The 17,678-nt window shown below is 35.6% G+C and overlaps 1 protein-coding gene across 1 annotated transcript in view; it reads left to right on the forward strand.

Annotated features, from left to right (window-relative positions):
* The window catches only part of TBC1D32 (TBC1 domain family member 32), a 176,008-nt gene that overhangs the window by 129,879 nt on the left and 28,451 nt on the right, over positions 1-17,678 (forward strand). Inside the window, exons 26-29 of the mRNA XM_024759058.1 lie at positions 2,653-2,736; positions 12,912-12,981; positions 15,069-15,184; positions 15,991-16,145. Coding sequence (XP_024614826.1) covers positions 2,653-2,736; positions 12,912-12,981; positions 15,069-15,184; positions 15,991-16,145 — 425 coding nt within the window. The remainder of the gene's footprint in view (positions 1-2,652; positions 2,737-12,911; positions 12,982-15,068; positions 15,185-15,990; positions 16,146-17,678) is intronic.

The following is a 17,678-nucleotide window of genomic DNA, read 5'->3' on the forward strand; positions in this document are numbered from 1 at the left end:
TGTTTTCAAACATTGAACTTTTTGGAACCAGCTGCTGTTGTGATGGCAATGCCAAGGGAGAAAACAGTCAATATCCAAGTATCCCTGAATAAGCTGCCTTCAGTTTTTCCTCATCAGTAAAACCCGTGTCCTCTTTTATTATATACGTATTATAAACCTTGGTTTCGTAGTCTACTAATGTCATGGTCCAACCCTAGGGAATAAGTATAATTAAAAGGACATCTCCTAATTTAAAGTCCTTTTGAAATTCCAGGTCTGTCATTTAAAATAAAAATCCATTTAAAACAATATTCTGAGGTTTACTTTCTGGATAGTAATATCCTAGAGTTAATTTACTCTTGAAGTTAAGAAATGTTTTATGTGAATTAATTTCCTTGAGTCACAGATAATGGAATTTTTAGTGAATTGACAGTCATACTGAGACAGCCACTGTAGTAATTATGCAGTTTAGCTACACTTACATTTGGTTAGTTAGAAAGATGATACCAATAAATTGTAGCCATGGCTTCAATTACCATATATGGATTAGTTTTTAACATTGTTCCATGGCTTAGCTTATCCCTCAAAATATTTGGAAGTGCATAGTGCTGTTCATATGGGTTGCTGGGAAAAGCAAAAATATTGGAATCAGCAGAAATTCAGAACCTTCTCTAGGTAGTTCAGTGATGTCATCCTTATATAGGATGCATAGAATTACTTTATAAGCCTCCAATATATTGATCTAATAACATAATTTCATATTTCAAGATCAGTGCTTGCTGGAAAGTAGTATGCTTTGCAGAGTCTGCAGTTAGTCTGGTGACTCTTAAGTTTCAAATCATTGTGTTTTAGCAGCTTCAAAGATGTGTATTTTGTCTTCATTAACATATGTTTAGCTGTCTGATGGCTAAACCTGATTTCAGGCATTGGATTCAAATAACTGTTTAGCAGTGTGCTGTGACTTTTCCCATTAACTCAGCCACTTTGCTTAAATGCATAATTTGTAACAAACATATGGTTGTGCTAAAATGAGAATAATTATAGTTGAATTTTAAATGGACATTTCCACTTAAAATTTTTATATAATCTTTGTTACTAATGTATATCTCACACCTTATTAGGAATGATTGTATCTAAATTTCATCGACACACTCTGAAAAATTATAATCTCAAGAGACAGCATTAGGTGACTTATAAACAAACATGTAGAAGTTGAAAGCTCTCACCTAAGGGCCATTATTTACATATAGGTTCATAGAAAAAAAATTTTGAAAGATTTCTCTAAGAGTGGGAGAATTTGTGCCTATGTATGTGAAGATAAAACCAATCTAAACAACTATAAGTTTAAATAATCTACAATACTGGTGTCCTTTCTGATCCTCGATTATTGCATTTTCATACTTTTAAATATTCATTTCAACTTGAAATCAGAATATGAATAGAGTTCCATGAATAAAAAATTTCATTTTTATCTTGAGATATAGCTCAAGCTATATCATGAGATGTAGCTTGTTAGACCTATAGTTGTTGGAAAGCATATGTTATTCTTCTTTGACTTTAGATTTTTGACATGTTTAACACTAATTTTCCTTAATGAATTATATCTTTAAAATGCACTTGGATGTGAAAAAGGGTGCATTCAGTTAATACAGGCCATAGTCAGAATCCTGAATATAACTAGGGCACAATTTTAAAAGGTGACTAAAACTTACTTTCTGTAAGTGTAAGCATATCAGTTACCCTCCAGATATATTACTTTCCAGCAAAAATAATTCTAGATTGCATATTAATTATAATCCACCTGGTTATATCTATTTGGGAAGTAATATATGCAAATACTGTGGCATTATTTATATACTATTACATTGACAGGCATCTTTTCAACTTTTCTTTAATTTAATAAACTTAGAGCAGTTTTAGATTCACAGCAAAGTTGAGTGGAAAGTACAGAAAGTTCTCACATACGTTCTATCCTTACATATGTACAACCCCTCCCCCCCACTATCAACGTCTCACGCCAGAGGGGTACAGTTGTTACAACTGATGAACCTACACTGACATATCATTATCATCAGGAGTCCAAAGTTTACATTAGAGTTCACTCTTGATGTTTCACATTCTATGAATTTTGACAAATGTCATAGTAATGACACGTATCCACCATTGTAGTGTCTTACAGAAGAGTTTCACTGCCGTAAAACTTCTCTGCTCTGCCTGTTCATCCTTCCCTCTCCCCAGCCCCTGACAAGCCTACTTTTGATCTGCTTGCCTTGAACAGATACCGTCTGTTGCAAAGTACATAAAACACATAATATGTCCTGCTTTGAAAGGGATGTGAGCTATGCATTGATTCTGGTCTTGGAGCTCACATGATTTTTTTTCTGCATGTGTGAATGATGATGGTAAGATATTATAGCCTAGTTTGTGATTTTTTTCTGAATTGAAATCATTTAGCAAATTCTGAAGTAATCCTTAGAGGATCTAAAGATAACAGATGATTCTTTTCCAGTTTTATATTGAATAGGTTCTCAGTGAAGCTATTAAAATTTAGTTTACATTGGAAACATTGTTATGAATATTACAATGATGTTTTGAATTGGCCCCCCTTAAGAGCATAACTGTGAAGAAGCTCTGATGACTTTAACATCCTAATTATTCTCTTGTTTATTACAGCTTTAGTAGAATTACTTGAAAAATTTGTCCTTCATCTCTCTGAAAGCCCATCTGAATGCTACTTCCCCTCAGTGGAATATACAGGTACAGTTTAAACATTTTTGTATTTTGGAAAGTGCTCAATGTGCAAATAATGTTTCATAGAGGAGTGTAATTAGACACAAATATGCACAAGGTTTTTTCACCCTAAAAAAATCTCTCCCTTTGTGCCATATACATTCCAGATATCTTTCAGTTTCTTCTGTGCAAATGTCTGGGTTTCCTTGTAACTTTCTAGCTTCGTTTTTGAGCTCTTTTTTTTTCTGTCTACCCATTAAATATTGTTTTTCCTTAAGGCAGTATCTTCCAATGTCTTTCACTCTTCTGTTTTTATCCACTAGGAGATGATTTCCTAGTGATCTCATCTGCTTGTACTGTTCTACCCACCTTATATATTGATGACTTCTAAATATACCTCTTCTACTCAAAGATCTATAAGCTTCATTCTCATATTTCCAGATGCTTAATTGGTAAACATCACCTGGATGTGCTAAAGAACCCTCAAGCTCAAAATGTCCACCTTCTTGTACATCACTGAGATACATCCTCCTCCTACACTGTCTATTTTTGTGGGCAGTGCAATCATCTGTCCATCTAAGCCAGGTTCCCCCCCAGTCACCAAACTGTATTCTGTGTTCTTAATATAGCTCAAATTTATCTACTTATATCTATCTCTACTCTTCTTTATGTTAGTTTAGGCCACCATTACTTTTTGCCTAGGTTATTACAACATTCTCTTTACCTGATGTCTCTAATTGAAGTCTCATTTCTTTTCAGAGGTATTCTTTATGCTGCTTTCAGAGTGACCTGTGAAGTGTAAATCTGACCCGCTCTTTCCTCTACCTCTTAGAAGCTTACCATTGACCACCGCGTACAGTTTAATCTTCTTATCATAGTACCCAAGGCCTTATGTTACTCTTCTCCTTTCTTCTCTAGCATCATCCCTTTCTCTCCACGCCTCATATTTGTTTTTCAGGGGCACTAAACTATTAGCAGCATTGCCAACCTCACCCTCTCTTCTCCAAATACACATTCATTTATTCAACAAATGGATATTTTCCTCTGCTGTATAATAGAACTGCTGTAAGCACTTGGACACATCAGTGGACAAAAGAGAAAAAAGTCTTGCCTTTACAGAGTTTACCTTCTGATTGGAAGACAAACAATAAATAAGTAAAAAGATTCAGTATGTCAAGTGGTATGGTGGTAAGTGAGAAATGCAGAGCAGGGAAGGGGTCTAGGAAGTGCTAGTTGGGGGTGGCGGTTCCAGTGTTAAATAGTGTTCAGACCAGCAGAAATTGGGAGCAAGATACATGGATGTTTCCAGAGGGAGAGACTTCCAGCAAGTGACTAGGAAGGAGATTAGTACAGCTCAGAAGGAGTAGGGGGGAAGGATTGTTGGTGTTGAAGTTAGAGAGGAGAGGATGATATAGGTTTTTTGTTTTTTCTTTTTTTTTTTTCTTTTGGCCATACTGCGTGGCTTGTGGGATCTTAGCTCCCCAACCAGGGATTGAACCTGTGCCCTCGGCAATGAAAGCACGGAGTCTTAACTACTGGACTGCTGGGGAACTCCCTGATCTAGGGTTTTTAAAGTCATTGCAAGGTCTTGAACACAGGAGTGACATGCTCTGATTTACATTTTTAAAAGATCACTATTGCTGCTGTATCAGGAAAAGACTGAAGAACAAAGGGCTAAAGCAGGGAGATGAGTTAGGAGGCTATTGAAAAGATGAAATGGCAGTGGCTTGGATAAGGATGTCAGTGGAGTTAGAAGTACTTGGATTCTAGGTATATTTTGAAAATAGGACCAACAGAATTGAGTAACAGACTGAATATGGGGTGGGAGAGAAAGGAGTCAAAAGACCCAAGTTATTGATCTGAGCCACTGGAAGGATGGGATTACCAAACACTGAGATAGCGAAGAATGGGTAAAGAATAGGTTTCAGAGAGGAGATTAGGAGCTTGCTTTTATGTTATGTTTCCAATACTTACTACACATTTAAGTAGACATGCTCTGTACATGTTGGCTGTTTGAATCTGGAATTTAGGGAGAAGGTAGGGCTGAAAATACAAATTACTAAATCATCAGCTTAGTATATAAAGCCAATACACATCTCTTTGTCATGTTTTTCTCATATTCTGACTTAATGTCTAATTCCTCACGTGACAGTACACTCCTGTAAGGTAGTTTCCTTGTCTTACCTGTCGTATCCTCTGCACCTAGAGTAACAGTGCCAATAAATGTTTGACAAATAAAGGAAGAAATGGGGCTTCCCTGGTGGCGCAGTGGTTGAGAGTCTGCCTGCCGATGCAGGGGACACGGCTTCGTGCCCCGGTCCGGGAAGATCCCACATGCCGCGGAGCGGCTGGGCCCGTGAGCCATGGCTGCTGAGCCTGCACGTCCGGAGCCTGTGCTCCGCAACAGGAAAGGCCACAACAGTGAAAGGCCTGCATACCACAAAATAAATAAATAAATAAAAAATAAAGGAAAAAAAGGATAGCAGAATGAAGGATAAAAGCTTTGTATACTGTGTCAACCAGTTGGTTTACTCTATTGTCTGTTAAAATTAAAACACTTAAGATTTCTGAGCATTGATTCATCTTGTGCCTTAGGACAATGAATTTAGTAACTGTGTAAAGGGTGAAGAACTAAAATTTCCCAAAGGTGAATATCCAGTGCCTGGGGCTCAGTAAATGAAGACACAGTGAAGAAAAAGCAGAGAGGTAGCATAGGCTCATAATAGATCATCATGGGATATTGCCCCTCTTCCTCATAAGGGTAACATGACTTTTCTGTTTGCTAAAGAAACCATCCTTCAAATATGTGTTATTTATTCAAGTTAGACACAATGTTTCAAATCTCCATAAAAAGAAAAAAATTTTAAAGATACATTTTCAGTCTGGCTCAGACTAATTTTTTTAGCTCTGTTATTCATCACTGCCCAAATACATCCTGTGCATTCATATCACTGAACCTTTGTTCCTACTGTTCCCTCTGGAAAAACCTTTTCCTCCCCATGACACCCATATGATAATGTCCAACTGCACTGTGAAGTTGCAGCTAGAATGTCACCTACCTTCTTATTCCCAGTCAGAAGTCCCTCCTCTGTGCTCCTGTTGCATTCACATTAAACTACCATTTTGATATATATTATATTGTATATGGCTAATTTAAATTATTTCATTAGGTCTCAAATGCCTCTGTATCTTTAATATGGCATTTGAGATATTTTTATTGGGTTACATATACATACTGTTACATAGCATCCATATTCACACAGTACATTTGTATAACAATCCTAAATCTATTGGGATTTACAAAAATAAATAGGAACATATACCTAATTAAATCATAGTGACATCTAATGCAGATTTGGGAAAGGGATAAAAGTGATCATAAGAAAATGAAAGCAAAGAAATGAGAGGAAAATACAAGGCAGAATTAAACAGAAATTAAGGTAGGTGAAGGGAATTGGTAACTATTGACCACTGCTTGTGAATTAAATAGAGTGCCGAGGCACCTGATGTGCATTATATCATTCAACCCTGTAACTACAGTTGCCCCTTGAACAACATGGATTTGAACTGTGCAGGTCCCCTGACAGGCAGATTGTTTTCAATAAATACATACTACAGTACTACCAATCCATGGTTTGTTGAATCCTTGGATGCCGAACTGGGGATAGAGAGGGCCAGCTGTAAAGTTATACTCGGATTTTTGCCTGCATGGGGTTGGCGCCCTAACCCTTGTGTTGTTCAAGGGTCAGCTGTACTCTCTGAAGTAGGCATACTCATCACATTTAAAATCAGGAAACTGAGGCTCAGAGGGAAGAAAAGAGAAATTGTCAAGAGAATTTTGAGGAAAAGCATCTGTGAAGAAAATTACAACTTTATGAACAAACCTTAAAAAGAGTGTGAAAAACATACAGGGATTAATGATCAAGTCTGTGAGTAAGAAAGGAAACAAGTAAGCAGTGGTGATCATGGAGATTTGCATGGCCAGGGTGGGTATCAGGCTTCCCTTGTGGCGCAGTGGTTGAGAGTCCACCTGCCGATGCAGGGGACATGGGTTCGTGCCCCAGTCCGGGAAGATCCCACATGCCGCAGAGCGGCTGGGCCCGTGATTCAGTATGATGGTCTTCAAATTCTGCAGCTCACTTTGGCACATTGTTCTATTGGGTCGTATTTTCTATAGATAATTTAAAATTAACATTATGTTGTATATGTTATCTGAATACTCAACAAGGCTGATTGCTCAGTGTACATGCATTTACTACCCTCTGTTATATTTCTAAATTATGCTGAGGGAGATCTCAGATGTTGGCTTCGTTGAATGTATTAACTAGACAGATAAACCCTGAATGTGAATTTAAATTCTTTAAAGGCTCCAGCGGAACAGCTATCCACTGGCGTTGTAGAGTACAGATGAAAGTAAAGTGGCTTCCTGTTGATTGATTGTTATCCTTTATCATTTATTTTTTGGCTGGTGGAACAGTGGTTTGCTATTATAAAATTTCACTCTATTTACTTTAAATAACCAAAAACCATGTTTTGATATAAAAGATGTTTCAAAGCAGACACTGGATAGATATATTCAATGTTTTTTCTTGTTTCTTGGAATGAGAAATTGATTGGCTTCTTAAAAATGACAGCTTGCTAAACCCTAAGGTAGCTGAAATTAGAATAACACAGTCATCCATCTGTTGTTAGCTCCCTCAGGATGTCAATCCATTATAAAATTTGCAAATTCTGGAAAAATCAAATTAGTTTGGCTGTTTATCACCTTAAAGAAAGAGGACAAACAGATAAAGTTCTGCACACTTGTGGTTTGTAACTCCATACAAGTATCTTTCCAAATCCTAACAGGCATTAACCATTTGTCAGCTCATTTCCCTGGGATGAGTTGGAGATTTTTTCCTTCTGCATTTGCTTCTTTGAAATGATAAATTAAGTAGTCCTTTCAGGGTGGTAAATATTTTAATTTTATCCTTTTTCTCTTTATGTTATTAATCAAAAGTTTGGAAAAAATATCAGAATATCATTGTTTCACCTTTTGATTAATATATACAGTTAAATATCCATTATACTTCCTTTGGGTATTCAGCAAATACGCTCTTTTCTGTTTTGCATTTATGGAGCGTGTTTGTGAGTATGGTCAATAATTGGCAAGGAGGTATATAATATGAATGACCCTGTCCTCAAGGAAGGGAAATAGGACATATACCTAAAATGATGAATTAAATAATTTGCAGCGTATGGTAAAATAGAAAATAAAGAAATGGAAAACTGACATTTTTCAGCTGGCTACTTTGTTTCAGGCAATGTGCTAGAGCCTTTAAGTATGCTATTTGAATTGAGGTTTTGTCAAATGAGGGGTTGTGTGGTATGTGCCACAGGTGTTCAGTGGAAAGAGTGACCAGTGTTGACTAATGCCATTATGGAAGATTAGGGGAGGAAGCAATGATAGAGCAAGAGGAGTGGCACTAGTGCAGCCTCCTGGGCTATTACAGCTGAAAGAAATAGGAGAGGCGAAGAGTCTGGCAGGCAAGGGCAATTGTATAATCAAAGACATGGAAAAGAGTAATGCTTTTCTCCAAATAGTGCTGACTATATCACGTGGGATGCTGAGACTTAGGCTAGTTTACTGGTCATAAGGAATTAAATTTTATGGCAGTAGAAATTGAATAAAATGGATAGATAACCACATGTTTAAAAAGAAGCAACAGAACCTTCAGGCTTACTTTGGGGAAGGAGGAAGGTAGGAGGAAATGGACTGACTGGTTGGTTTCTTTGGGTGGTGAGAGTTCTCTGGCTTTACTGCTGATATAGCAGGGCTTCAAGAGATTCAGTCAACAGCCAAGCTGTAACTGCTCCTCTAATACTGGATTTGTCCCCCAGTGGAGATACGGTTTATTCTTCTGAAAATTTATTTAGTTTCGCACTATTAGCCAAGTGCTAGGCAGAATAGATTTAATTTCTTCTACCACTGCTCTGTGCTAGCTTTCCAAATTAAAAGTAGAACAGAATGTATTACCAAAGTGAGTGATTTCAGTCAACATTCAGTTAATTTTTTCAACTCATTTTGTTTTGAGACTATTATATTTATAATGAAAATGATTGGTTATTGCAAATAATTAATGCTGAGATTGAATTAGGCATTGTTGAGTAAGGTAAGTCTGATGCTATAGGTGTCATTGTTTGGTTGGCCTTTATTCAGTAACTTATTTTATTGTGCTTCACAGTGACTCTGGGGTATCCTTTTGTTTCTTGATTTCAATATACAGAAAATTGTTTGTTTATTTATGGCTGCACTGGGTCTTCGTTGCTCCATGCTGGCTTTCTGTAGTTGTGGCGAGTGGGGGCTATTCTACTTGGCAGTGCACTGGCTTATTGCGGTGCCTTCTCATTGCAGAGCACGGGCTCTAGGCGCGCGGGCTTCAGTAGTTGTGGCTTGTGGGCTGTAGAGCACAGGCTCAGTAGTTGTGGTGCACGGGCTTAGTTGCTCCTCGGCATGTGGGATCTTCCCAGACCACGGCTCAAACACATGTCCTCTGCACTGGCAGGTGGGTTCTTAACCACTGCGCCAGCAGGAAAGCCCCAGAAAAAATTTTTAAGTTCATATCTATTTCCATCTCCACCTTGCTTCTAGTTTGATACGTAAAGCACAATTTTTGTTGTTCATTGGATGTTTGTTCATTTATTCGTTCATCTACTCATTCATTCACTCAATGTTTGTTAAGCACTTATTACATATCCCACACACTATTGTGCACATTTCAGTAAATCACTGGTTACCGGTGATGCATCAGAGTCCCCTGAAAACATCCATTTTTATCATTAAATTTTACTTCATCATTTTGCGCCATCAATTTTATTTCTGAAGATTTTAATTTCTGCTTCATAAATTGTTTTTAGTCCAGATTAAATGTAACAAAGATTATTTCACTGAACTTTTGTAGCCCAAGATCCATTTCTACTTGTCAGGTTGTCATATTGTATGTCAAATACAGATTTAAACATGAAGCCTCTTTTTTAATATATACCTGTGAACCATTTTCTGACTTCATTACTGCTTCAAGAAACTTTTCATTTCTTCTTTTTCTAATGGAATTTTATTCACTCTCAAGTCACCTACATCTGTATCATATTAGTGATTTTTTGAGTGGATATTTGATATTTGTTTTGGTCTGCTTAATACCTCATATATTCTCCTTTAAAAGTCTTTTTGGAGATTTAACTGATACCTTCTTTAAAGTGAAATGTGTGGAGCAAGGTATCACTGTCCAATTATAACTGTCTCTAAAGTTCAGTTTTATTCCTTTAAGGATCTCAACTTCAGTGCACAAGAAGTAAGCTGTAGAGGTCTTCTAAAAAGACAAATGACTGAACAGTCACCTTCTGCAATCTTGTTCAGTAGTCTGGAGTATTTATTTTTACTTTTAAAATGCTCCTCCGAGGATTTTGATATACAGCCACAATTGGAAAACATTATCTGTTGAAATGTGCAGAGTTAAGTTTTCACTCTGAAGGTACAGAATCATAAGCTTTTAGAGGGAATGGACTTGGGAAATTATTCCTACAACATCAGGAAACTTATCTGTCATCTCAGGCCGACAGCTAGGCCACTCTGGAAAGACGCTATTCTTCCATGGTGAAGAACTAAGAACTTGAACCTTATGTAAATATTCAGTGTCATAGTCTTTTTGGGCAAATTCTCTCATCTTGATTCTTGACTTTATTCCATTCTTTACTGTAATGGTAGAAGGTACTCTGATCTATAGAATCCATGACATTGGGAATGTCCATTCTTAGCACTCTTAGTTCACTGCATACTTCTCTATTGTGAAGATATCTATATGTATTCTACTTTCCAAAAGGGAAACATAAGTATTATTTTAAGCATACAAATCTACATATTAACAAAGATATTTCTTATGCTTAATAATCTAATTTTATGTGTACTACATTCTAAGTGTTATCAACTAATCTAACTTAACATTGTCTGGTAGTAGCTTATAAAATCACTTTTGTCATTATATCACATTATGGTAGTTGATAAGTAGGTCTGTTCCATGGCTTTAGCAATATATAAAGTCAGTGTTTATTTTATTGAAACTATTGAAATTTTGCAAAATCAGCCAATGTCACTGACACTACAGCACTAAAGTTTTACATTATTTAAACTTAGGAAACTAAGAACTTGAAATTATGGTGAGCATATGAATGATGATTAATAGTTTTTAAATATTGGTCATTATTTTGTGAGTGAGAATAATTTGTGGTATATGTTTTAGTACCAAGTGATAGAAACCCAAATCAGACTTTTTTCTTTTTTTGTCTAAGCAGAAAAAGAGGCAGAATCATTGGCTCATAGTATTCAGTAATAGTGTAAAGCTGTCCTTAGCAATTTGTCTCCTTTCTATGTCTCTCCCTTTCCTTGTATTGAATATATTGGATTCATTTTTCTCTACTGGAGACACAGAGTACCTCATAGCCCTGTAATTAAAGGCGAGGGCATTGTGGGGGAATACCATCTTCACGCTAGTTTGAAAAATCTGGGGAAGACATTGCTCAGCCTGTTGCTAGGAGAAGGACAAAACTGGTATCCTTCTTCCTTAGGGACAGAAGGTACATCTGTTAGAGTAAGAGTTATGAATAGCAAGGAATTCTAAGCTATATGAACTGTAGCTTAATTGCTATCATTATAGGTGAAATTCAGCAATATTGCTGAGACCGTATTCTGATCTAGATAAGTAAAACTCAGATGTAGCTTATCAAGAAATTAACTGACACCTATCTTTTAAATTTTTAATTTATTTTTCTTTAAGAAATCACCCCTCTAGGCTAGATAGGTGACCAACCAGCCTGGTTTGCCTGGGACTGTGAGGGGTTCCTGGGCCATGAGACTAAGTGCTAAAACCATGCAAGTCCTAGGCAAACTAGGAGAAGTAGGTTACCTTTACCAAGAGTGCTGAAAGATGAATTGTTGCTTTAAAGAGTAGATGTTTGATAACCGTGATGTTTACTTTGTTCTTCCCTATCTCTGCAGATCTCAAGGCTACCCATATTTTAAGGTTCAGTTTAAATGCCACTTCTTCCCAATCTCTGCCTCCTATGAATTCATGTAATTCTTTATCTGTACCACTCTTGTTCCACTTTGTGCTTTAAAACATCTTTGTCAGAGTTATCTATATACACATTTTATCTCTGACACTACAGGCAAAGTTCTTTTAGGGCATGATGTATGACTTATCTTTTATCCCTCATAGATTCTAGTGTGGTGCTCCACACTTTATAAGAAGGGATTTATTAAAAGTAATGAATAAATTCATGAGTTAAGTAGGTATATTGTTAATAATATGAGATGTACCAGTGTGTAATGGGAAAAAAAAAACTGCTGATACAGAATTCAGAAAACCTAGCTTTTGCCCCTCCCTATCATTAGATAACTCTGTGATTTTGGACAATTTCCTTATTTGTGTGTGTGTGTGTATCCGCACACATACTGTGCACACACTATAGTTTCTTCAGGCAAAAATGGAAAGTTTCAGCTAGATCCCCCTTGTTATCTAGTGATGCTTTTGAGTGTTCATGCTTAATTTGGTCATCCAGTGTTGTCAAAGACTAATCCAAACTTTCAGCCTCTCCTGTAGTCCTCTGTACTGTACAACCCCTTCACTTTTGGTAGATGATCACACTTCATACCTCACAGAGAAAATCTGCCTGCGGGAAGAAACTTGTTCAGTCCACCCTCGTACATTGCTGTACATTATATGTAGAATAATATCAATTATTCCTTCCTGACACTCACGTGTAAATCTTTAAGAAGTAAACAGACATACTTATCTATATTTGTAAATCAAAATCTTATATATGCATTGCTTGATGAAAGTACAGTATTCTAGACTATTTTTGTGTTAACAGCTTTTGTGTCCTGAAAACCAAGTAAAAGTAGATTGTTTTAAAACTATGATTATTTGTTTTGTACTTAATATACTTTTAAATGCTTTTTTTAAGAGAAAAGTTATTTTGTAAAAAGTTTCCTGTTAATTCCTTTGAAAAATGTAACTGACAGCTCTTAAAAGAACAGGATTCATCAGTGTGTTTTCAAAATTTACATTAAAATATGTAAAAATATTGCTTTCATCAATTTTCAATTAAAATGTGATTATTATGCAGAGTTTTATAATGTTTATAACCCAGTGTTCTGTTGTTTATAGCTACTGATGCAAATGTGAAGAATGAAAGTCTTTCATCTGTGCAACAGCTTGGCGTTAAAATGACTGTCAGGTATATTATAGGGAAATATCTCCCTGTGCATTTCTAGAATTTGTTTTGTCTAGCTGATGTGTGCTTAATAGTATTTAATTTAACAATCAACTATTTTGTATGCTTTAAATGCAGAGTTTGTCATTCAGAAAATGATAACTTTGTTTTGAGGATATTGGCATATGATTGAATTACCCTTGCAGGTAAATCAGTTACAGTTCATTACTACTTCATAGGCTAACTACAATGTATTTAAGTCTCTATGACTGTCAGATTTTTTCCAAAAATAACATTTTAAAAATCAGCACATTGGTAGCACAATCATACCATTTTCTAAAATATGTTTAGTTTTTACTGTCAGGATATAGTTATGAGTACAAAAGTACCTTAATGTAGATGCAGAAGTTAAAATGAATAAACCAATTATAGTAGTTTGAATTTTTTGTACTGAAATTATAATTTTCAAAAGAAATGGACAAGCGGAACAGACTGAGAGTTAAGGTCTGAGTCCTTGAACTCCTCTTTTTCTTGATTATTGCATGGGAATCTTGATAGTCCCATTCTGTCTACTTCATTGGGTCATCTTCAGAAGCAAGTGTAAAAAAGATGCATGTGAAAGCTTTTAAAAAAGACTGTTTGGGGCTTCCCTGGTGGCGCAGTGGTTAAGAATCCGCCTGCCAATTCAGAGGACACGGGTTCAAGCCCTGGCCCGGGAAGATCCCACATGCCGCAGAGCAACTAAGCCCGTGCGCCACAACTACTGAGCCTGCACTCTAGAGCCCGTGTGCCACAACTACTGAAGCCCATGCACCTAGAGCCCATGCTCCACAACAAGAGAAGCCACCGCAATGAGAAGCCCGCGGACCTCAAGGAAGAGTGCTCCCGCTCACCACAACTACAGAAAGCCCGCGTGCAGCAACGAAGACCTAACACAGCAAAAAATATGTATATAATAATAATAACAATAAAAATGAAAAAGACTGTGTAAATCCATAGCATTATAACAAAAACTATGATAGTAATTCTAGCTCACCCACCTATATCACATAGGGTATATAACCCATTGATTATGTTTTGTGACCCTGTACCCGCCTTTTATATTGTAATGACCTATTTCCATTCTGAAATGGAAACCATAGATAATATGAGCAGTCTAGTCACATATATTTTTTTAATTCAACATAATGTCTTACTGTTAAGAGATAACCAAAGTGATTTATAATGAAACATTTGTATACTACTGCGGTGCCAGTAGTGAGACAATAGCTGGCACCCATTTAGAATCGTTGTAGCTGTGGCAGCTACAAATAGACTGATTTTATTTTGGTGCATCAAATATTACAAGAGGGTTGCCACTGGCAAAGTGACTTTGCAAAATGGTGAACAAGTCTTAGTAAAGCTTCAAGCAAAGCAAAAGAACTATCTTTCCCTAACTTACACATGGTTTCATTCAGTGTATAATAAAATATATGACTAATATTTTATGATTTTATATGAAACAGAATTAATTTCAGATAATTATAAACAGATTTTTCATCTCTGCAAATGACAGGCAGGACATTTACAAGTTGTTACTGTGCAGGACTGACTGTCCCATGTCTAACCTCCTGGCCCTTACTCAGCAACTATCTGTAGTCCCCCAGTCACTATGACAATCAAAAGCACTCCCGTAAATTTCCAAACTAGCCCCTAGGGGAGGTGCCACCCTCATATAGAACCATCGGGCTGTATGAACTCTAAACTTAACATTATGTCAACCTAGCCTGTGAACATTCCATGTTTTAGATTAAATTCAGGAAAAAATGCTTATATTCTACTACTCATCTATAGTATCCATGTTTTGTTCTTTCACAACCATTTCATTTTCCTTTAAAGTTGTTGTATTTACCAGATGAATACTGCTAATTCCAATAGATCATAATTATCAGGTACATATATTGAGTGTTATTCTTTCATAAGTGCTCTGTATAACTAGTTATGCTAAAAGTAGAAATTTGAAAACTTAAAACCATGAGATCTCAAGAGAACTACACTTTGATGAATGTTAAAAAATGAATTTACAATGCAGGGCCTGACATTTTTTCATTATGTTTTCTGGGCTTTTACAGGTATGGCAAGTTCCTCAACCTGTTAAGAGATGGTGCAGAAAATGATCTTACCTTGGTTTTAAAGCATTGTGAGAGATTCCTGAAACAGCAGCAAGCTTCTGTAAAATCTTCTCTTCATATCCTTTTCGAATAATTGACAGTACTTGAACTCTCTTCATATGTTTTTCAGAATTCTTTGATGGGGTACTTTAATACATTAATAGGAAAAGAATACTTTAACCTATATTAGTGATTTGTTATGATATACCTTTATGGTATTTTATTCTATATTTTAAATATGTACTTCATTAGTCTGAGTAGTAATTATTAAATTTTATTAGTTGAATCTTAAATGAATAAGTAAAGTTATTAGAATGTATTTTCAGTTATATATAAGGAGGTTTTAAAAATAGGTTTAGTAAATCAGTATAATACTCTAGATTTAGTAAATCTAGAATAAGAATAAAACATGCATTTATTTTATTTGAATTGGTTATCTTTCAGAAATAGGGTTTGACTTTAAGAAAAAAATGTATACAGATCTTTTGCATTACTGAATTCTCAACATGTGTGGATTTTTTTTTATACTTGATTATGCTAATAATTTGGCAGACAACGTAAACTAGAGAAAGGATGGTACTATTGTGTTAGTGACTTGAACAGTGTGTTTCCACGGAACAGATAGTTTTTCCTCCCGTTGCTGGTGCTGTTGGCCTCCACTGGGCGTGTCAGCGCACATGTTACATTAAAATAGTCACTGTGCAAGTGATTTATTAATAAAGTTTGATTTTATATCAATAGCTTATAAATTGGTTGAAGACAAAAGGACTAACTATCCTTAGTATCTCCTTCCTGAGATTGTAGAAATGAATGTTTATGGAGTTCTTATATCTCACCATGTTAAGATAAACTATTATAAAAGTTCCTTAACTGTGCTTTTCAGTCTGTTTGCAGGGGAGTTACACTGGCCATGACTGGTTTGTATCTTCTTTGTTCATAATAATGTTGGGGGACAAAGACAAAACATTCCGATTTCTTCAGCAGTTCTCCAGGCTTCTGACTTCTGCTTTCCTTTGGTTGCCAAGACTACATATTTCTGTAAGACTTTTTAGTCTATTTTTAAAGGAGCATTTTAAATTTTAAGGAAAATCCTATTTAAATTCATTGGGATCTTATTATTTTATTTGTAGAGTGCGCTATGTACTCAATATTCGTTTTCTATCTGAATGCAATTTTGAGTGATTCCTTTTGAAGATATAGATTTGGCATTTTCTCGAATACTTGCTGTCTTACCTAATGGTAACTGAATGAGAGATTAGTGATAATAGGTGCATTATTAAATTTTAAACTTGTCATTTAGTAAATTATAAAGTTCCATATATAAAAAGAAAACTATTGAATGGATATTTTTATTCTTGCTCTGTTAGAAAGAATCTCTGGTTAAATTATAGTATGAGAAAATAATAAGTTGGAATTGTATCCATATTGTATAGAGGAAAAGCACACTAACTTTATATACATTTTGGAAATCTATGATGAGTTTTGATTAAGGTAGTATAGTGTATTTTTAAAGATTTTACTAGTTCCATGAGATCCAAGTTTAAAGGTAAGTGCATCCCTCTATTAAAGTCTCTGTATTTTGTTTTACTACTGTACTTAGTGCATTTAAGACCTCCAACTTGGGGAAACTGTCCATTAAAACAAGCCATGCTAATGCTTCCAAACCTTTTTCATGACATGTTATCCTGGGACAACAGAATTACACAGTACCCAAGGATAAGTTGTTAAGGGGGCTAGAAAGTATCAATGTCAAGTTAAATGAAAGCATTTATGACATGCTTTTGCAATATGTATTTGTGATAAAGAAAAGAAAGCACCAAGGCATACATTAAGTATTGAAATTTTATGATTTTATGCTTGAAATAGCTGTATGTAATTCCTGAATAATACTTCACCATAATGAGAAATTTGCTCACGTGAATAGCAGGAAGCAAAAGGCAAAAAGCTATGTACTAGCTTTTCTCCAATCAATGGAACTGTTTTCCTTCTGTTAACCAGAGTTTGAACAATTCTTTAAATTGTACGTGGACATTTAAAATATCTTAAAGGTCTTTCACTCTTTCATTTACAAATGTAACGTTGAACATTCTTTTGATAGTAAGTATGGATTTTAAGTCTATCACACATTTTCATGTCAAGTATTTTAAAATGATACCTACATGCCACTAGTCTTAAGTATTCTACTTTAGTGTTCAGAGTGTGACACAGTCAGACATCACCAATGAACTGTTTTTAACCATAATTTTGTAAAGTTGCATTTCTGCTTTGACGCTATAAACCTAGTTTTCTCACACATTATTTTATTTTTAACACAACAAGAGTGATGTGCTCCACTAGCATTTCTTCCTATAAAACTGAAATCAGGCAGGACTCTAGCAGCTTTGAGTTTATCAGACTTGCCATTTTGATAGCATCAATTTAATATGGAATATAGATCCGTGAATGGAATGGAGTGACTTAATACTCAGGGGTTTTAGAATGAGCTCTTGATGTAAAAACTTGACACCTTTCTGTTGGTGCATCTGTATCATCAGTGAAGACTCATGCAGTGCCTTCTGTAGTATCATTTTT

This window comes from Neophocaena asiaeorientalis, unplaced genomic scaffold (genome assembly GCF_003031525.2).
Source record: "Neophocaena asiaeorientalis asiaeorientalis breed wild unplaced genomic scaffold, Neophocaena_asiaeorientalis_V1.1 scaffold5, whole genome shotgun sequence".
NCBI lineage: Eukaryota > Metazoa > Chordata > Mammalia > Artiodactyla > Phocoenidae > Neophocaena > Neophocaena asiaeorientalis.